At 53.1% G+C, this 25,971-nt stretch overlaps 3 protein-coding genes across 9 annotated transcripts in view; all 3 read left to right on the top strand.

The window, feature by feature from the left end:
* The window catches only part of COL7A1 (collagen type VII alpha 1 chain), a 31,135-nt gene extending 30,209 nt beyond the window's left edge, over window positions 1-926 (top strand). Inside the window, exon 118 of the mRNA XM_042978863.1 lies at window positions 307-926. Coding sequence (XP_042834797.1) covers window positions 307-323 — 17 coding nt within the window. The 3' untranslated portion in view covers window positions 324-926. The remainder of the gene's footprint in view (window positions 1-306) is intronic.
* Window positions 927-1,052: 126 nt separating this feature from the next.
* On the top strand, window positions 1,053-1,989 carry UCN2 (urocortin 2). The gene has a single exon (XM_042977345.1). The coding sequence runs from the start codon at window positions 1,498-1,500 to the stop codon at window positions 1,987-1,989; it is 492 nt and encodes a 163-aa protein (XP_042833279.1). The 5' UTR covers window positions 1,053-1,497.
* A 1,514-nt stretch (window positions 1,990-3,503) lies between these two features.
* Window positions 3,504-25,971, top strand: part of PFKFB4 (6-phosphofructo-2-kinase/fructose-2,6-biphosphatase 4) — a 41,444-nt gene continuing 18,976 nt past the window's right edge. For 5 of the 7 annotated variants that reach the window (XR_006214777.1, XM_042978858.1, XM_042978859.1 and 2 more), the window contains exons 1-9: window positions 7,200-7,357; window positions 12,993-13,109; window positions 13,252-13,348; window positions 16,909-16,975; window positions 19,501-19,575; window positions 19,942-19,998; window positions 20,659-20,780; window positions 22,980-23,187; window positions 23,746-23,892. Coding sequence is in view for 6 of the 7 variants with exons in the window: in XM_042978858.1 (XP_042834792.1) it covers window positions 7,261-7,357; window positions 12,993-13,109; window positions 13,252-13,348; window positions 16,909-16,975; window positions 19,501-19,575; window positions 19,942-19,998; window positions 20,659-20,780; window positions 22,980-23,187; window positions 23,746-23,892 (987 nt within the window). In the remaining variant the exon portion in view is untranslated. Of the gene's footprint in view, window positions 3,595-7,199; window positions 7,358-10,571; window positions 10,778-12,992; window positions 13,110-13,251; window positions 13,349-16,908; window positions 16,976-19,500; window positions 19,576-19,941; window positions 19,999-20,658; window positions 20,781-22,979; window positions 23,188-23,745; window positions 23,893-25,971 lie in introns of those variants that run through there. The other 2 variants (XM_042978862.1, XM_042978860.1) reach the window with 2 other exon arrangements.

Below are 25,971 nucleotides of genomic sequence, written 5' to 3'. Positions count from 1 at the left end.
AGAGGGACCTGGACACTGAGCCTACCCAGATCAGGTCTTGGTCGGGGTCCCACGTCAGGACCCCCCTCAGACTGGGAGGCCTGGGACAGACCTCCCCAGACCAAGTTGCTGAACAGAGAACCCTAGCTGTGGAGTCCCCTCCATGCTCCCTCCTCAAGGGTCTGAGTGAGGATCCCCTCTCTGAGGTCAGAGCCTCACTCTTGTGCTCCCAGCTGCCCCACTGACCATCTGTGCACTGCCTCTCCGTGGCCTACGTGCTCGGTGAGGCCAGATGCCTGAAGTCAGCTCCCAACCTGTTCCACCCAGGTGCTGCCCGAAGCTGAGGCCCAGATGATGAGCTGAAGTCCAGCATCCCCTGGTGGACTCCTGTCCCTCCCCTTGGTGCTACAGGCCTGAGTGCATGTGAGCGTGCATGAGCGTGTCCGTTATTTCAGTGACTTGGTCCCATGGGTCTAGCCTTCCCCCCTGTGGACAAACCCCCATTGTGGCTCCTGCCTCCCTGGTAGATGACTCAGTGTGGGGGTGGCTGTGGGCAGTGAGCGGATGTGACTGCATCTGACCCGCCCCTTGACCCAAGCCTGTGATGACATGGTGCTGATTCTGGGGGGCATTAAAGCTGCTGTTTTAAAAGGCCCCTGTTGTGACTGTTTGGGGAGATGGGGATGGCAGGGGGTCTGGTTTTCCCTGGGAGGTCAGTGCTCTCCTGCACGGGTGCAGAGTCCCTCTGTCCAGCCCTGGTCACTGTTCTGTGGCTCTCAGTGTCCAACGTGTCCCCAAAAAGGAGTATACAGAGTGGAGGCTGAGGACATGTCCTCACTGCCCCCCCAGGAGGGGATGAGTCAGAGGTGGGGGGCTGCTTCATGCCGGAGCCGTGCCCAGCTCCTACCTCAGGGGCTGAGAGAGATAAATGGGCCCAGAAGGGGGGAGAGGCCCGACCACAGCACAGCACCGCCTGGTCCCAACCGCAGGCAGCCCCAGCGGCCCCACCTTGCTCCAGAAGAGGCTGCCGCTGGTAGGACTGGGATGGCTCTGGGTGGGATGGGCAGGGCCTTGGGGGCTGAGGAGATCCGGGTATGGGTTATTGGAGGTCTCCAGACGTGGAGTCTCTGGCTGCTTCTCTACCTTGAGGACCGCATTCCTGCCCTTCTTTGTCCACGATCTGCTGCAAGCTCCCTCAGACCTGAGGCTCCCCTTTTGTCCCTCTGTGTTCTCTCCATGCCTTGGTATCCTTATTTTCATCATGCTGTCTTTCTCTGGGGTGGCTCCAGCCTCTTTGTCTTCCAGTCTCCCTCTCTTTTGCTCTGCCTCCATGTCCTCCCTCTCGTCTTTTTCCCTCTTCTCCCTCCCCTCCCCAACTGTATCCATCTCTACATCTAGATCCAGACCTAGCTGTGCTCTCTGTCTCTTTCACTCTCCTTCTTGCTCTCTCCGTCTCCCTGGCCCCTGCTCTGTCTGGCTGTCTTGTGCTTTCATCTCTGTCTCTCTTATCTCCGTCCCATGCCTGGCCTCTCTAATCTCTGCCTCTCTGTCTCCTTCCCTTGGTCTCCCTCTCTCTGTCTGTCTACTTTCCCCGTCTGCATCTGTCCATGCGTCATGGCTGCCCAGAACCCCTGCCCTGAGCCTCTTTTCTCCTCGCAGCCTGACCACGCAATGACCAGGTGGGCTCTGCTGGTGCTGATGATCCTGACGTCGGGCAGGGCCCTGCTTGTCCCCATGACCCCTATTCCAGCCTTCCAGCTCCTCCCTCAGAACCCTCCCCAAGCCACTCCCCGCCCTGTGGCCTCAGAGAGCCCCTCAGCCAGCACCGTGGGCCCCTCCACTGCTTGGGGCCACCCCAGCCCTGGCCCCCGCCCAGGCCCCCGCATCACTCTCTCACTGGATGTCCCCATTGGCCTCCTGCGGATCTTACTGGAGCAAGCCCGAGCCAGAGCTGTGAGGGAGCAGGCCGCTGCCAACGCTCGCATCCTGGCCCATGTTGGCCGCCGCTGAGCCTGAGGGCGGGGGTCACCCTGAATTAGGAGACCTGGAAGGCAGCAGCAGAGCAGGACGCACTACATCTGGGCACAGTGCGCCTGGCCACAGCCCCGTGCAGTCACCACCATGTGGTGTCATATCACAGCTGAGTGCCTCACAGAGCCACAGTTTGTTTGGACAGCCCGGACATTGCCATATCGGGTGACTGCCAAATGGAGTCTTGCCATACCTGGAGCCCCACAGACTTACAATATGTCTGGACAGCTTGGACACTACTGTGGAATGTGACTACCGTGTGGAGTCTTGCCATGTCTGGGTGCCCCACAGTCAAAGAGCAAGAATCTGGACACTGCCAGTGTGGCCACTCTTGTGCCAGTTTTAGGAACCTCAACATAGGAGCCCAGTATTGCATCTCAGACCCATCCACCTAAGACCAGACCTGCAGGTCTTCCCTGCCCCCAACAGGTCACCACACAGGGGAGTGCAGGCTGAGGGTCACATGCATGTTTTGTGCTTCATGAGGCAGCACCCACCCCAGAAGAATGGGGCCGTCACAGGCATCTCCAGGCATGGGTGACCGTATGTGGAAAGTCTGTGGTTGTGACAGCCTTGCCTTGTGGTAGGTGTACGTGTGATCGGTGGGTGCATCTCTGCTGTGGGTGTGTGTGGGTGAGGGGAGGGCATGCGAGGGGGCTGGGAAGAACAGATACTTGTCCCCCAAACCCACATGAAGCACACTCAACACACAGCCAGGCACTGTCCTACCCACAGCCCTGCACACCTGGCCTCGGCCCTTGGACACACATGACTCGGGAGAGAGGAGGCTCGGGCTGCTGGGGCTCCGGTCCAGCCCCATACCTCCTTTGTTGAATTGTCCCAAGCAAACTAAAATTTGCTCACCTTTCCAAGCCTTAGTTTCTTCCTCTGTAAAGCAGAATGATGCCACCAAGCTTCTTGCAAACATTGAGTGATGGTGCACTTGAAGGTTCTGGCATGCAGGAAGAGCTCAATAAATGTAGTGACTGGAGAATGGGATGAGTGAGAATCACAGTCATGTGCACCCAGGCAAGGACAGTCAAGGGTTTGGTCATAGCTGACTATGTTGCCCCTCTGCCCACTCCCCTCCACCCCTGCCCCATTTCACCCACCCGGTTCCTTGGTGTAGAAGGAGTAGGTTTTGCCTAATCTCACACCCCCAGCTCCATTGCTGGGCTAGAGATGGGGCTGACCTTCTGAGCAGTGTGGACAGGCTTGCCTGCAGATGGGGCGGATACCCTGGGTACTGTAGACAGCTGCAGCTGGAGACGAGGGCAGACACTGGGCAGTATGGACCGCTCTGCCTGGAGAGAGAGGCCACACGGGCAGGAGTTTGGCTGCCTGGGGTGGGGGCACTGTTGATCTCTCAAGTTGTGAGCAGCCTCGGGGGGCGGGCCCAGGGCGTGGCCGGGGAGGCGGGGCCACGGGGCACACCGAAGCTCCCTCACGAACCCGGAGGGCGGGGCTGCCTGGCTCCAGGCTGCAGGGGGGCAACGGTCCGGGGCCAGTTCGCTTTCAGTATGGACAGAGGCACGGAGGGAGGCAGCGCCCTGACGGACCCCGGGTCAGGGAGCAGTAGGCGGGGTAGGCACCGGCGGCGGGGCGAGGGTGGGGGGATTGGGGAAAGACCAGGGCGCAGTGGGGGTGGTGCTGGAAGGGGTGCGAGAGTGTTGGGTGTCTCTCTAGCTGTAGGGGTGTTCTGAGGGGGCATCAGCCTGTCGGTGGCAAGGAGGAGGGGGAACCCTGTTGCCGTGCAGGGGAGTGGAGGGGCTGGGCCAAGGGGGAACTATAAATAGCTTCTTCCTGCAGCCCAGGGAGAGGGACAGCCAGCTGGAGCTGCCTGAGGCCCTCCCGCTCTACCCTTTGCTGGCCTCCCAGGGGGTCAGGTTTGTCCAGGTCCCCCTCAGGGGTCACACATCAGTTTGGGGAGGCCCAGAAGCTCATTTGGGAAATGTTTCGTATGAAGTGGCTTTAGCCCTTAAACCAGGATTTCTAGGGCACCTACTGTGTGCCTTGTGTGGGTCCTGAGCTGCTCTAAGCACCTACTGTGTGCTCTATCCTGGTCATGAACCTCTCTAGCCCTTACTGTGTGCCTTGGCTGGCAATGAATCACTCTGAGTGCCTACTGTGTGCCTTGTGCCAAACTGCAATCAGCAAGTGCCGACCACAGTTCACAGGCTGCTTGGTCACATGGCTCCATACCCACAAGCTGGAACCTCACACCGTCTGTGAGCTCTGGGCCCAGGGAGACACTGGGGATGATCCTGGGCTTGAACTGGCTGGACGAAGCTGGAATTCCTGGGAACCTTCCAGTGGCACAGAGGGAAGAGGAGGAGGGAAATAAAGGGGAAAGGAGGCAGTAGAGAGCAGCGGGCTCTGCAGCCTTCCTGTCTGTGTAGGCCTGGGTGCAGGGCTTGCTAGTGTGTGTGCACGTGTGGCTCTGTGTTCATGCTTCCGTGCACTGGCATGTGGGGCTGTGTGGCATTCACTGAGGTCCCTGGGCCTTTATGCTGCAAAGGGTGGCTTGACGGTCTGGCCGGGACTGACCACCAGATACAGGTTTGGGGAAGAGTTTAAGCAGCAACAACTGAGGATCGAGGACTTCAGCCAACCTGTAGCTTGTAGCCTGGGACACTGGAGAGAGGTCTAGTGGTCAGTGCAGAGGGCACCACGGGAGCCAGCCAGGACCAGGCCAGGCAGGTTCATAGAGAAGGGGGGAGACTGAGCAGGACACATTCACACATGAGTGCACGCCGACATCCCAGCACACTTTCCACCCCGTCACTTTGGGATGGCTCCAAGGAAGGAAAAGCCATGAAGGCCAGCTGTTCTCTTGGACATCTACTGATGCTGTAGGAGCAGAAAGCCAAGAGAGCATTTCAATGGAAGGAACAAGCCAGAGCCCAGGGGTAGGGGTAGGAAATGTGGTGATATGGAAGGTGTGGGAGGTGAGGTTTTAAAGGGCTGGGAGTTCATCTCAGTCTGTCCTGCACTGTGGGCTGGCTCTGTGACCCCGGACCCTGCTCTCCTCCCTCAGTTTCCTACCTGAGAAATGGGTGGGGAGACAGGAGCATTCTTAGAGCAGAGGTAGACTTTGACCTTGGGGAGGGGCCCCAGCAGGCTCCTCCTGCTGGTGACCTGTGGCCTCCCACTGGATGTTGGGACTTGGGAAGGTGTGTCTGGGTCAGCCCAGGGTCAGACTGTTTGGGGAAGAGTGGGAGGTAAGAGTCATTGCTCTTCCTGGGAAGTCAGGCTCAGACTGGGCTTGGGGACAGCTTCCTCGAAATGGCCCTGGCATCCTGCCCTGCCCTACCCCCTACCCCCAGCTTTTGACTAGCATCCCAGGAGGGGTAAGGAGGAGAATGGGCAGGCAGAGGAGGTGCTGGGTGTCTGTGGGTGCTAGAGTATGTAGCTGGGTGCTAGAGTATGTAGCCTTTGCAGTGAATGCTGGGGGTTGGATAGGGTGTGGGCGGGTGGTGACAAGGTCTCTGAGGTCGAGGTGACCCCAGGATGGCCTTGGCAACGGCTCAGAGACAGACCGGAAGATTGGCTGTGCCAGGAACCAATGAGTGGCTTTGGAGAAGTAGGAAGCAGGTGGGTGGTCACAAGGGGCATCAGGAGCCGCATATGAGTGTGTTCAGAGCTGCCCTGGTGTGAGGTGGAAGGAGGTGGGAGGTGGACGCTGCAGAGAGAGGATGAAAGAGGAAGTGCTCAAGTCTGTCTGGGGCGGGGCATTCCTCTGGGGGTAGGCAGCTAAAGCTGGTTTCAGGAAGGATCTAGGTGGGCTTCCACCTCCCCATCCATCTCCTGTGAAGTGGGCAAGACATCTGTATCAGAGTTATCTTAAGGGTCCTTGCCAGGCTCTGAAGTGCTGGGTGGAGACAAGTGGGTGGCAGGGAGGTCAGAGGGAGGGGATGCTGCTCCCCTGATGCACTGGGCGGAGCCTTGTTCTCCATGTCCCTAGCACCTGGCTCCTGGCTAGGGAACACTTTGGGCAGAGAGAACCTGAGAGTGCCATGATCCTGTTGGGGGGTTTTGTGGAGGACATCGCTAGAGGGCAGTGTGACCCAGGTTTGAGCAGTGTCAGTGGGGGTCCCGGGACAGAAAGTGTACAAAACTTTGAGAAACTGGGCTGAGGAGACAAAGGAAAGTGACCCAGGGTTCCTGAACTTCTGGATTTCTCCCTTGCCCCCTGCTTCCACTGCATTCTTAGAGACGGGAGGGAGATAAATAATATAAATATCACTGATGTGCTTTAAAATGGATTTCTCAGACACTGACACATTTAATAAATACCAGAATCTTGTAGGTTGATGATGCCTGCATTCTGTTTTCCTGATGGAGAGACAGAGATTCACTTAAAAAATATGTAGATTTACAATTTAAAATTTAATTGGTAGAGATGAAATCCTGGCAGAAGTAAGATACTGCCAGGGAGCTTGGTTAAAAGGTCCTGCTCATGTGTTCCAGGTGGGCCAGAGTTTTAGCCTGAGCTTCCCACTAGCCAAGGTAAAAAGAGGAAACATAATCAATTTTGAGATTTGTCCCGTGTCCCTGTCCATGAGATAAAGAAACTTCCAGCGCGGTTGAGTCGGTCGCTTCAGTGGGCGAGGGAAGAGTCCTGGGGCTTGAGAGAGGGTCGAGAGGGGACCGGACGGACGCAGGGCTGGCGGGCGTGGCAGCTGACAACTGGGATTACGCAGGAGTCACCAGACAGGTCCCGAACAACTGAGACCTGAGGATCAAGCAGGCCCTGCCCCCGGGCATGCAAATCCCTTCCGCCTAGGGAACCGGAGGTCAAGGGTAGCAGTGAGCAGAACCCGGGTCCCGGGGGGGGGGGGGGGGGGGGGGGGGGGGTTGGGGGGGGGAGGGGGCAATCTATGCAGGCGAGGCCGTGGGTGAGGCCAATGCGTATCTGAGTGTACGGTTGGGTGTGCCGGGCTAGAGCCTCTGCACATCCCGGGCTAGAAGCTGTGGGGAGCTGGGCATGCGCGTCCTCGATCCCGGCGTTTCTGGCGAGCCTGCTGGGTCCAAAACCGGCTGGCAGTCGAGTTGGGCATGCGTGGTCGGAGGCCAGCCCTCTTCTGTTGGGGGTAGGGCCTATTTGTTCTGGGGAGGGGCCTGGGGGAGTTGGATTGGCGTCTGCACGGCTCGAGGAGGGGCGGGGCCGAGGGGCGGGGCCTCGAGTGGCCCGAGGTGGCCTGGCTGCTGGGTCGCGGTCCGCGCAGTCCGACTCATCCCATCCCGGGTATGGCGTCCCCACGGGAATTGACTCAGAACCCCTTGAAGAAGATCTGGATGCCCTACAGCAATGGGCGACCCGCTCTGCACGCCTGCCAGCGCGGTGGTGAGGCGGGGTCCTTGGGGAAGGGGAGGGCGGCGCATCGGGATGCGTGGATAGGGCGGCCTGGGCAGTGGTCTGCCATGGAGAGGGGGCCAAGGGCAGGTGGGAAACCGGGGACAGATGGGGCTGCCGTGACTGGTGGTAGAGGAGCAGGAACAGGCCGGGAGCCGGGCACAGGTGTGGCAGAGCAGGGGGAAGAGACATGTATATGGCCGCGTCTACGCTCGCTAGGGGCTAGGTCTGGCCGCCATCACCTCTGGCAGGTACTCACTAGGTCAGGGCAGGGGAGGATTCGGAGCTTCGTCCTGCCCTCTCTGCAGGCCAGAGAGTGTAGACCGGTTCTGAGCTGTGTTGGCCTTATGGAAATCATTTGGCCTCTCTGAGCCCAGAAGTTTCAAACGCCCAAGGGTGGGCCATTCCTCCAGTGGGAGGAAGGGTGCTCCTTGGACTTAACTACCCACTTCTGGGTCTAACACTGAGCTTTGAGAGGAATTTCAGGGAAGTGCAGTTGTGTTGAGGATGGAGAAGGTGAGAACACTGTCCCATATGGACCTGTCTTTGTGTTCATGGCTGTATATGCATCCAGATGGGGTTGTGGGCGAATGGTAGGGTTGGAAGAGAAAACATCCAGGAGACATGCTGAAATCCGTGGAATTGTTAATGAATTGTTACCGCGGGGCCTGCCTTTCCTGGGATCCCGGTGTTGAATCCACTTTACTTGACTTTCTATTTGTCCTTACATGAGTCTGCAACCGCTTATTGCCAAGAAAAACAAAGGCTGGTTTTTTGTTTTGTTTTTTTTTTTAGGAGTAACCGAAACATTATAATGAATTTGCAAATTGGCAAGGACCTCAGAGAACATCTAGTCCAACTCGTGGTACAGATATAGAAAAGGAGATCAGGAGATTGTGTGTTGTGCTAGGATCTCCTTGTACACCTTGATGTCTGCTTGGGCATAATAAGGGAGGGAGAGTGCCCCGTGCTTGTTTTGCTTTGGGCCAGCCTGGGGGCTTTTTGACCAAGGTGTGAGTCCTGTAGGTGGGCTGTGTGTATCTCTTACTGTACTGGGTCCTGGTATGGGGTGGTCATGGTTTTGACCAGACATTCTGGTGGGTCATGGCTCTAATCATGATGTAGGTCCTGGTAGGAGGCTGAGGTGGTGGTCAGTCTCTTAGCCCGGGGGCCATGGCTTTCCAGTCAGTACTCAGTCTGACTGGCTATGGCTCAGTACTGAGTCTATGGCTACACCCTAGACATCCCTTCTTCCAGACTTTTCTGGAGGGACCGAGGCCAAGGCCTCTTGCTCTTGTGCTTCTAGCCAGTCTGCATTAGGCTGTATTGTCCTAACAAGGGGGTGGCTGCTGTTACTACATAAAGGCGAAGGAGTCACAACCTGGGCTTTTGGAGGCAGGAACACTCCAGCCACATGGTAGCTCAGCTGTGTGACCTTGGGCACAGAGCTGACTCTCTCGGCCATGGGTTCCTCATCTGTGGGATGGAGGCAGCCATCTCCCTACTCCCAGAAGCTGCCAGGGGCCCCCTCAGGAGGAGGCGCTTGATAAGAGGCAGCAGGTGGCTCTGCCATTTCATCACCACTTTGCTTCTCTGTGTGTCAGAGTCAGGAATTGAAGCATCAGCCCTGAGCCAGCCCCCATTCCAGGTGGCAAAGATGCTGCGACCCGTTGGGGAGGGGTCTGTGTTTCTCCACACTCCAAGTATGCAATGAAAATGTGGCTCTGGTCTGAGCAGAGGAACTTGTGCCATGGCACTGTCTCAGGGTGTTGCAGCGGGTGGGATTCTGGACTGTCCCAGAACAGGAGAGCTTCCTGGAGGAGGAGGCACCCAAGAAGCCAAAGATGAGACCTGCAGATTGTGTGGTGGTTTGGTCCCCAAGCAAGGGTCCCTGAGTTCACAGCAGGGAGTAAGCCAGGAGGGAACATGGAACCTGTCTGGGCAGCACCTCCAGTCCCTAGAGACTGTTCATGCGGCATTGTACCCTCTACATGGTGGACTTATAACTTGATGGAAGACCACAGGAGACCCCCCTCTGAGGGAGGGGGATGGGTAGAAATTGACTTGATCACAGGGCTTTGTGGAGAAGAGGATATAGGGCCTACGGCTGATCTGTGCTGTGTAGTGGGTTGGCTTTGGTGTATAGTCCCTGGCTCCTGAGGGCACCACAGGCTGGTTGGCTGTGCTTCCTCCACCCCCACTCTCCATTAGCAATTCTTCTTTCGGTAAAATTCAGAGCTAGGCCTGGAAGTTGTTACCTTCTTCAGCATTGACCCCTCAGCTCAGACTTGGAGGAGTTCTGGGGGCAGGTGGGGCAGGGGATGAAGAAAGGAATCAAAACATGGCAGAAAGGACAGTACTTTTGATAGCTTTTATTTTATTTTATTTTATTTTATTTTATTTTATTTTATTTTATTTTATTTTATTTTTTAAGAGAGAGCACGAGCGTGCACACATAAGTGGGGAAGGGACAGAGAGGCGTGCCCAGCATGGAGCCTGATTGGGGGGAGGGGGGCTCAATCTCATGGACTGTGAGATCATGACCTGAGCTTAAATCAAGAGTTGGATGCTTAACTGACTGAGCTACCCAAGTGCCCCTATGATAGCTTTTATTAACAAAAAGGTAACAAGACTTTTCTTTTTTTTTTAATGTTTATTTATTTTTTATTTTTATTTTTATTTTTTTTAACATTTATTTATTTTTGAGACAGAGAGAGACAGGGCATGAACAGGGGAGGGTCAGAGAGAGAGGGAGACACAGAATCCAAAACAGGCTCCAGGCTCTGAGCTGTCAGCACAGAGCCCGACGCGGGGCTCGAACCCACGGACCGCGAGATCATGACCTGAGCCGAAGTCGGACGCTTAACCGACTGAGCCACCCAGGCGCCCCAATGTTTATTTATTTTTGAGGGAGAGAGACAGAGTATATGCGGGGGAAGGGGCAGAGAGAGGGAGACACAGAATCTGAAGCAGGCTGCAGGCTCTGAGCTGTCAGCACAGAGCCAGACATGGGGCTCGAGCTCACAAACCATGAGATCATGACCTGAGCCTAAGTCGGACGCTGAACTGACTGAGCCACCCAGGTACCCCAGGTAGCAAGACTTCTGGGCTAAGGACAGGATTGGTGCATGCACGGGACAATAGGAAAGATGACTTTCTGTCCCCTCTGAACAGGACAGTGATGCCAGGCTGCTTTATTTTAAAGAGTACTCCCTTCCCCAGCCTGCCTCAAGGAAGTAGGAGCACGTGCAGTTCAGGAATCAGTTCTGGAACCCACTCAGGACTTGTGGCTGCCCCTGAGGTGACAACGCCAGAAAGTCATCCCTGTGTTGCACTAGGCTTATGTCGGGCCTCTTGACTCCTGGGGCTCCTAAGGCCTTAAGCAAATTTATAGGAAAAGAAATCAGCGAGGTAAGTCGAATCGACATGTCTGCAGATTTCCCTCTGCACCCGCCTCGTGTTCTAAACGGTGCGTTCTGTTGTCTGGTTGCTCGGGACTGAGGTTCTTGAGGGCCCAGAGCTGCAGGTCCAGCTGTGCACCCAGCTCACCTGGCGCATATGCTCTCTGTTCAGGCGCGGTGGTGGGTTCCCTCTTGTGGGCCTCAGTTTGCAGATTCTCTACTGCTAGCACTTGCTTATGTTTTGCTGTTGTAAACAGAGCTATTGTGAATACACTTGTACTTTGATCTTTCTTTGGGTCATTTCCTTGGGAGCTTATCTTGAGGAACAGAGATGGTAGGTAATTTATTGCTCTTATTCTGCACCCAGCCCTGGTTTACTGCCCTGCCTGCCCACCATGGCTGTGCATGGGGCCAGGGGATGCTGTTACCAAACACTGGGAGAGGAGGCCGGGAGTTTCTCTGGGATGGGAGATGTGAAGACGGACCCTGAGGTGGTGGGAGAGCCCTTCAGGGAGCAATGGGAAGGAGTGGAGCAGGCTGGCTGCAGGTTTCCCCCATAGTTAGTAGCTGATTCACTGCTCTTTGGTTGCTTGAGAGCCTGGCCAGCAATTGTGCAAACAGCACAGGCCATCGTGTCGCTGGGCCTCAGGATGCAGGGTCTTGCTTAACTTGCTTTTCTCTCTCCTTAGCCAATGCTGAGGTTTTTCTGCAAGCTCACTCTTGCTCACTGTCATCCTGTGTTCCGTGGGATCCTCTCCTTCTCTCCCCTGAGGCTCACAGTTTGGGTCACATTTGCCCAACGGTCATGTGCAGGAGCGATGGAGCCCCGACTGGCAAGCAAAGCCCTTTACTTCTCTGCAGGGCCTGCCTGGAGACGGACAGGTGCTTCTGTGCCCTAAGTCTGAAGGGCAGTCTGTGCTAAGGTGCACTTGTGTCCTTAGCCGGTGTGCTGCCAGGGCTGGGCAGAGGGCACAGGTTCCCAGACATGCTCTGGCTTTCACATGGAATAGTGCTAGACCTCACTGAGGGATTGTCATCCCATTTTACAGGTGAGGACACCAAGCCTCAGAGTTGCCAGTAATTGTCAGAGTCAGTATAGGAACCCAGACCTGTCTGACTCCTGACCCCTAGACAGGGCTGCCCCTAGGGCCTCTGCACTCCAGCTCCAGTGGGGGAGACAGCTTGAGGGGTGGGGCCCAGTGATCTGTCCAAGGACTACCAGGTGAAGGCACTTGCAGAGCCTGGGGCAGTGACAGGTCCCCACACGGGCCCTCTGTCTGTCTGCTGTGGTTTCACATGGCCCAGGTGCTGAGGACAATGAAAGGAAAGCTTCCTCAGGTTTCTGAGGTGAGGCTACACTGAAAGCTGAGACGGGTCACGTGAGGCTGGCGGTTCTGCTGTCTTGGTGTCTGTCCTAGTGGACCAGGGTTTGGGGGTGCTGTGTCCAGACCTGTCCCCGCCTCCAGCCTTGGCAACTTCTCTGGCTGCCACACTGACCCGGTGACACGTGGGATGGTGGGGGGTGGGCTATCGGAGGGTCAGTCCTTGTGGACATTGGTCTCAGCCCCTCATGGCTCTCACCCCAGGGGATTTCGAGAAGCCGCCCCTCCCCCCAGCCTGCGCCCATAATTTTTGAGCATCAGTCCTGTGCCAGACCCCATGGTCCTGAATGGCTCAGATACTGCAAGGCTGCTCTTATTTCAAGTGATCAAATGCAGGGGGCGGACTTGTGGGTGAGGTGACCAGGACTGAGGGAGAGAGAGGGTGCCAAGGCAGTGCAGAGGTGTCTTGGAGGAAGGGTTCACTGAAGAAGCAGCTTTTGAGCTGGGCTTTGTACGATGAGGCAGGCAGGAAGGGTAAGCAGTGGGAATGGGCTAGTGGGAATGCTGAGTGACTGCTAGGCTGGGGTGCGGATTCCTGGGTGACAGGTGGCGCGTTGAATACCCTCTGGGCTTTGGCTCTGTCCTGCATGTTCATTCAGGGGTGTGGCACATCCAGCTTTATATCCACAGTGCACATCTGGATCAGGGGCTGGTGAGATTCTGCTGTATCCGCTGGAGCCCAGACAGGCCTGGGCAGTGGGGCCATGCCAGTGGTGGCTCGAGACCAGGGTATGAGGCCAGAAGGCCTGGAGGGCACATCTGAAGTCCTGTGCCAGGAGCAGAGGGAGGGGCACACTGGGAGGGGTCCCAGCTCTTGTCTGACACCAGCTCCTTGCCTTTCAGTTTGCATGACCAACTGCCCAACGCTCATTGTCATGGTAGGCCTGCCCGCCAGGGGCAAGACCTACATCTCCAAGAAGCTGACTCGCTACCTGAACTGGATTGGCGTGCCAACGCGAGGTGAGACTTGGCCTCGGCTTCCAAGGGGGCTTGGGGCTTTGTGAGGGGGAGGGGAGAGGAGGAGAGAAGGCGGGTCTGGGATGTGTCAAGGGCAAGAGCTGGGGCTGCTGCTGTGTGAAAGATGAACCTTTCTTTCCCCCAGAATTCAACGTTGGCCAGTACCGCCGGGACATGGTCAAGACATACAAGTCTTTTGAGTTTTTCCTTCCAGACAACGAAGAGGGCCTGAAAATCAGGAAGTGAGTGTATGTATGTGTGTGTGATGTGTATGTGTGATTGTGTGTGTTTATGGAGAAGGCCCTGGAGCCCAGGTGCCGATCATGACTAAGCTGCTCCTGAGCCCTGGCCTTGCCCTGCCCCCACTCGGCTGTGATAGGGCTAGTCTCCTGACCATCTCAGGATGTGGTGGAGCTGAGGATGTGTTGGATTTTGGAACAGTGGGAGAGGGTGTGTGGCCTCTTGGTAGTTGGCCCTGCCCTGGGGTTCGTGAACTCTTAGTAAGGACATCCTGTGGGAGGGGAAGAGGGGGCTTCAGGGAGATGCAAGGGGCTTAGCCAGGGCCAGTCAAGGGCTGGCTGCATAGAAGCCTCTCAGCTTGCTTACCCCAGGCCTTCCATGGGGATGACCTCTAGTAGGGAGGGAGGCCCGAGTAGGTGCAGGGACACAGGCCTCAGGGATGGGGCAGAGTGGGAGCGGGACTACCTCCAGGCAGCTTCTCACAAAGCCAGAAGGATCAGCCCAGAACCGTGGCCTTCCTTCCCTTGCCCCAGAATAAACTGTATACTTGGAGGATGTTTGGCATGTGCTTGGCATGTTCTTGGCATGTGTAGGGTAGGCCGTGGCTTTGCTTTCATGTGGCTCAAACTTCACACTCTTGCTCTTATTCACGAGATGGGAATTTGCATGTGACACTCAGACTTGAACCGAGAACACCAGCTGGTGGTCTGAGGAGCTATGCTGCATTCTTTTCGGCAGATGTCAGCTGAGGGTTCAAGAAGCTTCCTTGCCCTTGCTCTGGACCCAGCCATTGTGGTAGGGCATTTAGCAGAGGTCTGCCCAGCTGTAGTGACCTCTCCAAATCAAGTACCGGTCCAGGCCAGAAGCTACTGAGTTGTTGCCCAGGCCTGGATTCTAGGCTGCCTGCTCTGTCTCTGGCCACCAGGGGGCAAGAGCTCTTCGCTGTGGCGCTTGGCCCCTCCCCAGGGTTTGCTCTTGGGCCAGCGGGGCTGGGCCAGGCTGCTGCACCAAGAAGGTGGGGGAATCTGACATTTCAGGCCTGTGGCCGAATTGTGCGTCAAACATGAGACTGGACCCTTTGGTGAGCCTGACAATAGGGAGGGGAGTGATATTTGAACCCCTGCTGTGTGTTGGGTGCATGCTGCCCATTATCACCGCCCCTTCCCATTTTACAGATGAGGAAACTGAGGCTCAGGTGTCTCATATAAGATAACAAGTTACTTCAAAGAGCCCAGACTTGAATCTAAGCCCATATACCACTAAAAACTGTTGTGTCCATCTTCTAGTATTACCCAATTAGTAGGTCAGAGATCGTATCAAATGCAGATTCTACAGCATCCTCAAGCCGTGGGCACTGACTAGCTTGCCTGATCTTTCCTTCAGTGGGTGCTGGCACCTTACTCTCCCAGATGTGGAGACCAGGTCTGAAAGTGATGGTATTTTAGGATCACGCAGGGTTTGAATTTGAAGCCAGGCCTGTCTGAATCCAAAATATTTGTGGGAACAATAAGAGAGCTGGCACTCCTAGGGCTCACCGGTAATTCTGCTCAGGCTGCCAGTCGAAGGTAGGCGTATTGGGATTAACTGAGATGGGGAAACCCAGCCTCGGAGTGGTTGGGGAGCTAGTCCAGAGTCACCCAGCTGGAACAGAGGCCCCAGCGGTAGCAGCTGGGGGCAGGTTCACATGGGCCTCTCTGCAGGCACACCCTCTGCCTATTCCTAGAAACCCTCCCTTCTGGATCTAAAGCCTGGGTCTGTGCTACAGGACCATTTCCCAATAACCAGCCCCGAACGTCCCACAGCTAACTGGCAAAATAGAAGAATCAGACTTTTTAAAGTGGGAAGCCTGAGAAGAGAAGACTGTATTTCCCAGAGGCCTAGGTTCTTGTATATCATCGAGATCCCTGGAGCTCTACAGCATTGATGTCTGTCCCTAACACTGGGCACAGTGGTCTCCTACTACACACGAGCCCATATGGCGGCCGTGGGCGCATGCACATTTGTCTGACAATTCAGTTCAGTTCTTTTTTTTTTATTTTAATTTTTTTAATGTTTTTATTTATTTTTGAGAGAGAGAGAGAGAGAGGGAGACACAGAATCCAAAGACAGGCACGAGGCTCCAAGCTGTCGGCACAGAGCCCAATGTGGGGTTCAAACTCGTGAACCATGAGATCACGACTGAGCCACCCAGGCGCCCCAATTCAGTTCAGTTCTAACACTATCTATCTGGAGTTAGCATCAGTCTGCATAGGTTAAGGGCTCAGTCCCACAGACTGTCCCCACTTTACACTCACACCCCCATCCTCTCAGGCTCCCAGGCCGTTCCTCCCACATTTCCACTGGAGCCCTGAGATGTACGTGGTGCTGCCTTAGCCAGAGCAGCCCACAGATCTCAGCCCAGAGCATGGTGCTGAATGCAGGTGGCCAGAAATGGTTCCGGCAACGCCAACTTCCCAGACTCTCAGAATTCAGGTTTTTGGGCGTGCAAAAGCTTTTTGAAGTGTTAACTAAAAGACCCACTGGGGCACAGAAAGGTCACCAGGAGGCATAGGAACAGAGCTCCTCCCAGTGACCTGGACTCGGCTCTGCCACCAGTTTCCCCATGACCCCAGCAGGCTCTCTCCTGCTCCGCTTGGCCCGTGCCTCCATGCACGGGCACAGTGGCCTGGCCCGGTGGAGGCCCTGACAGCACAGCCCTTTGATGCACTGGGGGTTTACGTGCAAAATCAGAAGATCAAACAAATGGAAGAAGATCTAATTTTATTCTTACGTCAGACAAGATAAAAAGAAAGAAAGAAAAAGAGGAAGAAGGAAAGAAAGAAAGAAAGAAAGAAAGAAAGAAAGAAAGAAAGAAAGAAAAAGAAAGATCAAAATGATTTATCTAGCTGCAGACCTTGTGGGAGAAACGGATAAAATTAGGAAGATCCTTATATATAGCAGTATATTTAGCCGCAGTAAACCAAGAGGCTGAGATGTTCTGAAGGCAGTATAACCAATGGTCAGTCATGGGGAAAGTTTCACCTTCCACAGGGCCAGTGGACATGGTGCAAGAGGCAGAGACACAGCGTCCTCCTCCAGGAAGGGTAGTATCACGTGTTTTCTCTCCCAGGAAAGAAAATTGAATATTAAACGTAATGTTGCCCTGGGGACCAGCGATAGTGTCTTTTGTCTCCCCACCGCCAGCCCCCAACAGTCACATACGAGGAAATGTCTGGTTTTGAAAGTGCTTATTTTGATATCAGGGGAAATGCATGACACTTGGAAGTCATGCATATGGCAAAATGGCAGCCTGGATTTGCGCACAATGAGATGAGAAGAGAAAGCACAGAAAAGTGGTATTTTAAAAACTATTCCCAGTGGCCAGGAACACGTAGCCTTTCACTTATAGGAGCAGAGTTCACAAAAGCGCTGAAAATTACCCGAAGGAAAGAGAAATCTTGAGAAGAGAAGGGACCCCAGGGACTGTGCCCTCTCTGGTCTGGGGTAGAACATATCCCTGACCTGTTGCCCTCCTGCAGCCAGGGTCGGGTGCTGGGCTGACCCTGTGTTTTTTCTTCTGAAGGCAGTGTGCCCTGGCGGCCCTCCGTGATGTCCGGCGGTTCCTTAGTGAGGAGGGGGGACATGTGGCGGTGAGTGTAACACCCTGGTGACTTCTGCGAGTGACATTTGGGAGCCTATATACATCTAGCCCTTTGCTCATCAGGAATCCAGAAGGGAAGTCAGGGTGTGTGTGGCCCCAGCTGCCCCTGGGCTCCAGCCCTTGGGCGGAAATCTACAGCCACCATGTAAGAGGAAGCTAGAGGCTGGTTGTGTGCTGGGAATTTCCCTCTGGGCTTGTGGTTGCATTTGATCCTGTAGGACTTCCTTCTGAATACTCACATTATTGGCCACCACATGTGGTAGGTCATGTTACCAAGTCTTTAGCAAATGTGATTTCTCCTGGGGTGGGGAGAATCCTGGCCCGTATTTAGTGGCTGTTCTGGGAGCCAGCCAAATCCTGGGTAATGGAATTCCCCTGTGTGTTGGCCCCTCCTGTCAGGTGGATGGGTGGGACACAGTTGAGCAAGGGTGTCTGTTGGAAAGGGCCCTACCCTAACCCTATGCAGTCAAACACAGGGGCTGCTTTTTCCTTCCCTTTTCCTCTCGGAGACGTGCCTCCCACAGCTCTTCATCCTCCAGCTCCATCTGGATCAGTTGCCTTCTCAGTCTGTGGTACCCTGGGAATTCCCTTCTGACTCCCGAGTAGAAGGCCCTGCTCTCGGACCCTGTGTCTTCTTTTTCCTTGTTTACTGACTTGTTTTGTTGGAGCACATCCTCCAGTAGCTTCCTGAGAAAGGTACTTAGGAAGTACATCACATGAGACCTTGCATGTCTGGTAATGTCTTGTTTTATCCTTATAGTTGATGGTTGGGTGTAGGTGGGAGGTATTTTTCCTTTAGAATTTCCACAACATTGCTCTGTTGTGTTATGGCTTCTAGAATGGCTGTGGAAAAGTCAGACGGCATTCTGATTTGTTGATCTTCCTAACAGTTTCATCTCTTGGAGGGAAGTGGAGATGCTCATGGCCTTTTCTCTGGGGAGAACTTTAGGGCCTTGCCGTGGGTCCTCTCCTCCACGCTGGGTCCTGGGGTGACTTTTCCAATGGGAAACTCTTCTTTAACAGATCAAGAAATTGTTGTCTATTAATTACTTTGATAAACCACTCGACCACTTTCTGACAGTGATTTGCCATTCCACTCCCATTTCCTGAGCTGTTTTTTCTAGAACTCCTGGTGGCTTCATGCTAGGCTTGGGCCCTAATTTTATCTTTTTTCTCCTTATTTTCTATGTCTGTCATTCTTGTTCTATTTTCAGGGAGACTTTCTCAACAAGCACTTTACCTTATGAGCATTGGGTTGAATTTAAAAAAAGTCATATGATCATATTTTAATTTCTAAATTCTAAATTTCTTATTCTCCTAGTGTTCCAGTTTTTTATAACTCTGTCTTGTGGTTACTATAATATTTTGTATCTCTCTTTAAATAACAATTGTAAGTGTTCTTACATTCCTTTATATTCTATGCCCTGTCTTCTTTTGCTGAAAGTTCTTTTTATTCTTTTTTTATCTAGTCTGTTTTTCATGTTAGAGGTTTTGCTGGAGCATCCAGTGAGCCCTGATTGAATGCCCTTTTAAAAAAAGTCCTGCTCTAGGGCGCCTGGGTGGTTCAGTCAGTTAAGCATCCGACTTCGGCTCAGGTCCTGATCTCACAGTTCATGAGTTTGAGCCCTGCATCAGGTTCTGTGCTGACAGCTCAGAGCCTGGAGCCTGCTTCGGATTCTGTGTCTCCCTCTCTCTCTGCCCCTCCCCTGCTCATGCTCTGTCTCTCTCTTTCAAAAATAAATAAATATTAAAAAAAAATTTTTTTTTTTAAGTCCTGCTCTAAAAGCTGCTTGGACATGCATATAAGTGGGTTACCCCTGAGGGTGTGTGGACAGGCCCCAGGCAGTTCATAAGGAGTTCCAGGTGGGTCAGCCTGGCTGGATGTGGTGGGGAGAAGGCCTAGGGCTCCACCTGGTCTTTTCTGCACCACCAGGCAGTCCTCCCTCTTCCTCTGCACACATGTCTCTTTTCTCAGAGACACCTGTGTCCCGATTCCGACTATCCTGGTTCTGTACAAGTGGGTGTGCTCTGGTGGGTGAGGGCTTGTATTTGGTTTTCTCCATTTCTTGTGAGTCATTCACCCAAATTTTGTTAACATCTCCTCTCCTGTTCTCTTTACTCTTATTTTCCCCTTTTAGTAGAGTCTGAGAATGGCACGGAAATAAACAGGGGTTCAGCTCTCCATGTGTAACTGGTTTTACAGGAAGCATGAACTGAGTCAAGCGTAAACTGAGTGCCTGCTGCATGCAGGGCAGTGCTGAGTGTGTCCTTTGTGCCAAGGGTTTGCTGCCCTGCCAGGAGCAGAGCCACCCACTCCTTCCAGCTTCCTTGAGGTGTGTTCCTCAAGGAAGGGGAGTACCAACCCAGCCCTTGCAGGTCTAAAGAACACCGGCCAGGAGGGTGGCCTGGGCAACAGAAGGTCCCTGTGAGAAATCCGGTCCCCGTACTGCAGCTGTTGGCTGACTTCCCCTCTTCTCCAGGCCAGAGACTGAGTTAACCCTAGTTTGGTCCTAGGTTTTTGATGCAACGAATACCACCCGAGAACGGAGAGCGACCATCTTTAATTTTGGGGAACAGAATGGCTACAAGGTGAGGCCTCTTTGGTTTACCTTCTTGGTTGGGCTGTGGCATATTCGGACCCTCTGGAGCCCCTTTCATAGCCTGGTGACATGTGCTGGGAATCAGGCAGGTGGGTTCCAGAGTCGATTTGGGATAGAAGCGTTGCTATTTTCTTTCCACCTGGAATTTTCTGTTTGGGGAGGTGGGTGTCTTGATGGGAGAGTCCTGGATAGGGTGGCATCTTCTTTGGTCTGGGGCTTCTTGACCCTTCCCTCAAATGCAGAAATCCCTTGGGTCAGCGTGGCCCTCAGTGGGGTGGGGGCTCCCTGGAGCCAGGCCCAGGGCCCTGAGAGTGTCTGGTTCCTTTTCTCCTGCCCGCCCTGGTCCTTGCTGCAGACCTTTTTTGTGGAGTCCATCTGTGTGGATCCTGAGGTCATAGCCGCTAACATTGTGGTGAGTAGTGTATCTGACCTTGTGGGGCAATAGTACAACTGAGGTAGCATGGGACAGTGAGGTCCTCTCCAGGTCTGGGCTGGTGCCTGGGCCAGCCTTAATTTGGTCTTCTTGAACACTGGGGGTGGGGTGATCATAGATGCCCAAGGACCACTTGTGTGGAGGGCCATGTAGCTGGGGGCATTCATTCTTGCTCCCTCCTCTTCCCTTCCCTTCCCCTCCCTTTCCCCCTCATAATTCCCTCGACAGTGGGAGAGGAGCTTCAGCCTCTGGAGGTAGAGAGTGTGGTAGGAGGTGGTTATATCTGGAAAGAGAAAGAGATTTGCTCTCTCTCCTACCCCCTGTTTTACAAGGAATGAATATCTGGGGTTGGGAGGATGGTTCAGATGGCCTCACCTCCCCCAGTGCCACAAAAATGAGGGACTCTGATCTTAGGGTGCCCACTAATACTCTGTGGCACTGGTGTGGGAACTAAGACCAGGAACTGTTGAGCTCTTCCTAACGGGACCAGTCTTCTGGGATTGGCCTCCAGCCTCATGCCCGAAGCCTTGGCCTTGGCCTCTGGCCCTGCCTCCCCCTTCCCCCTGCCCAGCATTCTCCTTGGTCTCTGGCCCTGCCTGGCCTCCAGCCCTGATGTGATGTCTGTGCTTGGTCCGGCAGCAAGTGAAACTCGGCAGCCCCGATTATGTGAACCATGATAGTGATAAGGCCACGGAGGATTTCATGAGGCGCATTGAATGCTATGAGAATTCATATGAGTCATTGGATGAGGACCTGGACAGGTGAGTGAGGAGAGCACTATGTCCTGCAGCTATGATGGGTGGGTGGTGGGGATCCCCCTGAGCTGCCTCCTTGTGACTCCCTGTGGTGGTGGCTGATGGGCCACTCCAACAGGCAGAGATGGTCTGGCCTTGTTTCTTTCCTTCAGGCAGAAATTGAGGACCAGAAGTGACTTGCAGAACCCTATTACCTTATTGGAGCTCTGCAAGTCAGAATTTTCTGTTATTCCTTACAGTTCTTGATCTCAGGGTTGTAAGTTCAAGCCCTGTGGTGGGTGTAGAGCTTACTTTAAAAAAAGAAAGAAGGAAAGAAAGAAAAGGAAGGAAGGAAGAAAAGAAGGAAGAAAAGAATTTTTGCTATTCTGTTATAAAATCAAGCCTGATTTCTGTGCAGCGGATCTTTCTGCCAGGCATTTGCAAACATTATATGCTGCCCTTTAAGTGCGCAGTCTGCATTTTGAGCAGGCAGGAAGGAGTGCCCAGATGCTGCCTACAAACAGCTGGCAGTGACCCGTGCTGATTAATTCCACTGCCTCTTTCTGGAATGGCAGACCCAGCAGGCACTAGGAATTAGTGTCAGGTGGGGAGGGGCCTTTAGGCCCACAAGGGGCATTCAGCTGAGGCTCTTACAGTAGCAAACTTTTTCTGTAAAGAGTCAGGTAGCAAATATTTTAGGCTTTGGGGGCATACAGTCTCTGTTGAGCTATTTAACTCTGCCATTGTGGTGCAAAGGAAACAGACAATGTGTCAATAAATGGGTGTGGTCCAATAAAACTTTATGTACAAAAACAGGTCGTAGGCTGAATTTGACTTATTGGCCATAGTTCATCGGTTTCTGTATAACAGCAAAAGTGGGGGCAGTGGTTAAGTAAGTGACAGTGTGGCCCCTTGGTAAAGTGTTGTATAGTCACAGATCATACCGACAATGCATGGGAAGGTGTCAGTTATGTAGCATTAAGTGAAAGACTGGAATCTAAACTTGGGCGTGGGTCACTTATAATGACATGAGAACATCCGATGTATTCGAACTAAGGAGAACAAGCCACTGTAAGAGGGATGGTTTCTAGGGTTCTTTGCAGAGCACTGGCTGAGTCTCCTTGGCCAGCCGAAGGCAGTTGCACTAAACAACACTCATTGCCTGGGCCCCCTCTGTGGTTTTTCGTGTTTCTCCAGTCACTCCAGCTCCGCGGTTTTCCTCATGGTTCTGTGATGTGACCGTGCGAGACGCTTAACTGGAGCAGCTCCTGTTGGACTCCTCAGTTAACGTGCTGCTGTTTTTTGGTTTTTCAATTTATTTTTTTTGACATGTATTTATTTTTGAGAGAGAGACAGAGCACAAATGGGGGAGGGGCAGAGAGAGAGGGAGACAGAGAATCCAAAGCGGGGTCTAGGCTCTGAGCTGTCAGCACAGAGCCCGACGCGGGGCTGGAACTCATGAACCGTGAGATCATGGCCTGAGCCGAAGGCGGACGCTTAAGCGACTGCGTTGCTGCTATTTTTATTGGTGTCCATGTAACAACCCTAAACCTAAAGCCAGGCTCCCAGGCCAGACGGTGAGAGCTCAGATGAGAGCATGCAGGGAGCTCCTGGGCCAGTCCAGAGCACAATGCCTGAGAAACCCCACCTTTCCTCCTGATTCCTCCCCAACACCCAGCAAACATCAGCAGAGAATGTTCTCCCAGCTGCAGCGCTTCCCAGCCAGAACGAGGGAAGTGGCTGAGCTGGGTTTCAACGGGAGGGCTCACTGGGGGAGGGAACGACAGGTCCAGGGGTGGCTGGCCAGGGGAGTGGAGGAGGAGTGCTTGCCAGCTTCTTTCAGGTCAGTCCTGGAAAAAACTGTCTCTTATTCACCTTACAGACTGTGCGTTGAGAGCTCAGAGGTAGGCAAGCGGGGTCCGGGGGACACAGAGCAGTGGCGAGAGTCACAATGTGTATGACTGACCCTGTGCTTTGGATGTCACCTTTTGGAAACACGACAAGTGTTGAGCACCTCTCACAGGGTTTGTCTGGATGTCACACGTGTTGTGTTGCTCCCTCCTCACCCCCATCACTTACACACCAGCTGACAGTCCTGTGTGTTGTAACCTGAAGCCTCGTGGTCAGGAAGGCACCACTCTGCGGCCAGTTCCTGTGGCTGGCGGGATGGACCCTCAAGGGCCCTAGTAGCACTCACAGGGCTCTCTCTACCTTCTCTCTGGAAAGGGATCTGTCCTACATCAAGATCATGGACGTGGGACAGAGCTACGTGGTGAACCGTGTGGCTGACCACATCCAGAGCCGTATTGTATATTACCTCATGAACATCCATGTGACCCCCCGCTCCATCTACCTCTGCCGACATGGGGAGAGTGAGCTCAACCTCAAGGGCCGGATTGGCGGGGACCCAGGACTGTCCCCTCGGGGCAGGGAGGTCAGTGTGTGTGGGGGGGGAGGGGCGGGTGGGTGGGTGTGTACATGCTCACATATTAGGGTGGTGGTGCTCCAGCTCTTGTAGCTAATGTGTCATCAAGGTGGATGACTTTCATTCAGTCTGGAATGTTCCTGTCATTTAGGGAAAGTCACCAAGCACCAAGCTTGGATTTCTGGCTTCCATGCAAGTTGTCACCAGCTGAGCCCCTTTCTCTGGAGAGGCATGCCATTTTGGGAGTGATCCAAATCCCTACAGTGCAGCTGATGGCTGCACCACAGTCTAGGGGAGATATTGAGGCCACAGTTGGGGGTTATAAGGACTAGGACACATGGTCAGGAGGTGGGCAATGGCAGGGGACGTAATGATCCACAATGGGAACTACACAGAGGGTTCTGGAAAGAATGCCTAAGAACAGCACTTAAGGACATGGGTATTCTTAAGAGATTAGTTCTCTGTGTTCTTGGAGGCTGGGCACAATGCCATGTGCCCTGTGGCTTCATGGTCCTTGGAGGGCAGCCTGGAATCTGTGAGTCTGAATTTGCTTATGATGCATTTCAGTTTGCCAAGAGTCTGGCCCAGTTCATCAGTGATCAGAACATCAAGGACTTGAAGGTCTGGACGAGCCAGATGAAGAGGACAATCCAGACAGCTGAGGCCCTGGGTGTGCCTTATGAACAGTGGAAGGTCCTCAACGAGATTGATGCGGTAATCCCCATCTCTCTCTTCCGTTGCCCGGGTCTCCTGGGCATGGCTGCGCTCAGCCAGGGTGACAGTGTTGAGGGTCAGGGAGAGCTTTCTCCTTAACTTTTCTTCATTTCTTAGTGTTTTGATTTCTCCCTCCCTCCCTCTTTCCTTCCTTCCCTTTTTTTCAATTTAACTATCTAGACCAACTAGGATTTATTTTGATGTTCTAACATAGGCCTTAAATCTGATTTTTCCCCAGTTAACTCACTTACCTGTAACCATCTGTTTATCCTTGTCCTGTTGATTTATTTCACCTACTTTTACATTAGGTATGATTTACCTATCTGTTCACGTACCAATAGCACACTATTTTAATTATGACAGTTTTTACTAGGTTTCTTGGCCATTTGAATATCTTTTGTGAGGTCTTCTGCTCTTTTTCTCCCCATATAGGATTGTCTGCCTTTTTCTTATTAACTTTTAGGAGTTCTTCATGTATTTTGGATACAGAGCCTACCTGGTGATTTTTGATTGGGAGCTGGACATTTTGGATGAACAGTGTTGGAGATAAGTTAGGCTCAAGTTAATGTTATCTCTCTCTAGAGGATAAACTTTTACTTGGGGCAGGCAGTTGGGGTGGGTTACCTTAGTCTGCTCAGGAATAGAGCAGTTTCAAAGCTGCTTTTTTTTAAAGTTTATTTATTTATTTTTGAGAGAGATAGTGTGTGTGTGTGTGTGTGCGCGTGTGCGCGCGCGCGCGCGTGCGCACGCAAGCAGGAGAGGGACAGAGAGAGGGGGAGACATAGAGAATCCTAGGCAGGCTCCACGCTGTCAGTGTGAAACCCGACCTGGGGCTTGAACTCACAAACTGTGAGATCACGACCAGAGCCAAAATCAAGAGTGGGACGCTTAACTGACTGAGCCACTCAGGCACCCCCAAAGCTCTATTTTGATCTTTGTGGAGGCCACTCAATTCCCAGGTCTTCCTCCTTCTCCTGTAATATAGCCTTTAAGGTTCTGATGGAAAGACTTGTGGGCCCAACCTTTTTTTTTTTTGTCCCTTCAGCCCAAGATTGCTGCCAGTTCTGCCAGGCTTGTGTCCACTCAGTCCCTATACTTCCTGCTTGGCTTCTCCTCCTCCCCACTATCCCTGGTTTTATTGAGATATAATTGGCATATAACATTGTAGTAGTTTTGGATGTACAACATGATGATTTGGTATATGTGTATGTTTCAAAGTGATTACTAAAATAAGTTAACATCTGTCATTTCCCATAGTTACACATTTTTTTCTTGTGATGATAACTTTTAAGATCTAATCTTTCAGCAACTTACAAATAGACAATAGACTATTGTTAACTATAGTCACCACCGTGATGTACATTATATTCCCCAAGACTCAATTATCTTATCACTGGAAGTTTGTACCTTTTGACTACCTTCACCCATCTCCCCCACCCCCCAGCTTCTCATCCTTTTAACTGCCACTTTCTTTTCTTTTTTTAAATTTTTAAAAATGTTTTATTATTTATTTTTGAGAGAGAGAGAGAGAGACAGAGTGTGAGCGGGAGAGAGACAGAGAGAGAGAGGGAGACACAGAATCTGAAGCAGGCTCCAGGCTCTGAGCTGTCGGCATTGAGCCTGATGGCAGGGCTTGAACCCACGAACCTCGAGATCATGACCTGAGGCAAAGCCGGACGCTTAACCGACCGAGCCACCCAGGCGCCCCTAACTGCCGTTTTCAAAGCAACAAAATGATGCCATTAGCAGGTTTGCCTCTTTGGGCTTCCCTGTTCTCCAAGACCTTGGCCCCTCATGGCCTCTCTGCCTGGAGCTCTATGATAATATCAAACAAATATAAATTTTTTTCTATCTGGGTTTTCTAGTTGCTCTCCCTGGAGGGTTGGTCTAAACAAGCTAGTCCACTATTGCCTGAAGTGCAAGTTGGTAATGAGATCAGATTTGAATGGTAGAAGGGTCACCCCAGTGGGTGTAGAGAATGGTTTTGTTGTTGGGGTGAGGTAAAGGGGACAAGCTGGAGAAGCGAGACCAGCTAAAGGTGCTTACGGTGGCCTGGTTAGGTGATGACATCTGGAACTT

This window comes from Panthera tigris, chromosome A2, assembly GCF_018350195.1.
Source record: "Panthera tigris isolate Pti1 chromosome A2, P.tigris_Pti1_mat1.1, whole genome shotgun sequence".
Classification (NCBI taxonomy): Eukaryota; Metazoa; Chordata; class Mammalia; order Carnivora; family Felidae; genus Panthera; species Panthera tigris.
The sequence above is the reverse complement of the archived record's forward strand: the minus strand, read 5'-3'. Positions and strand labels throughout refer to the sequence as shown.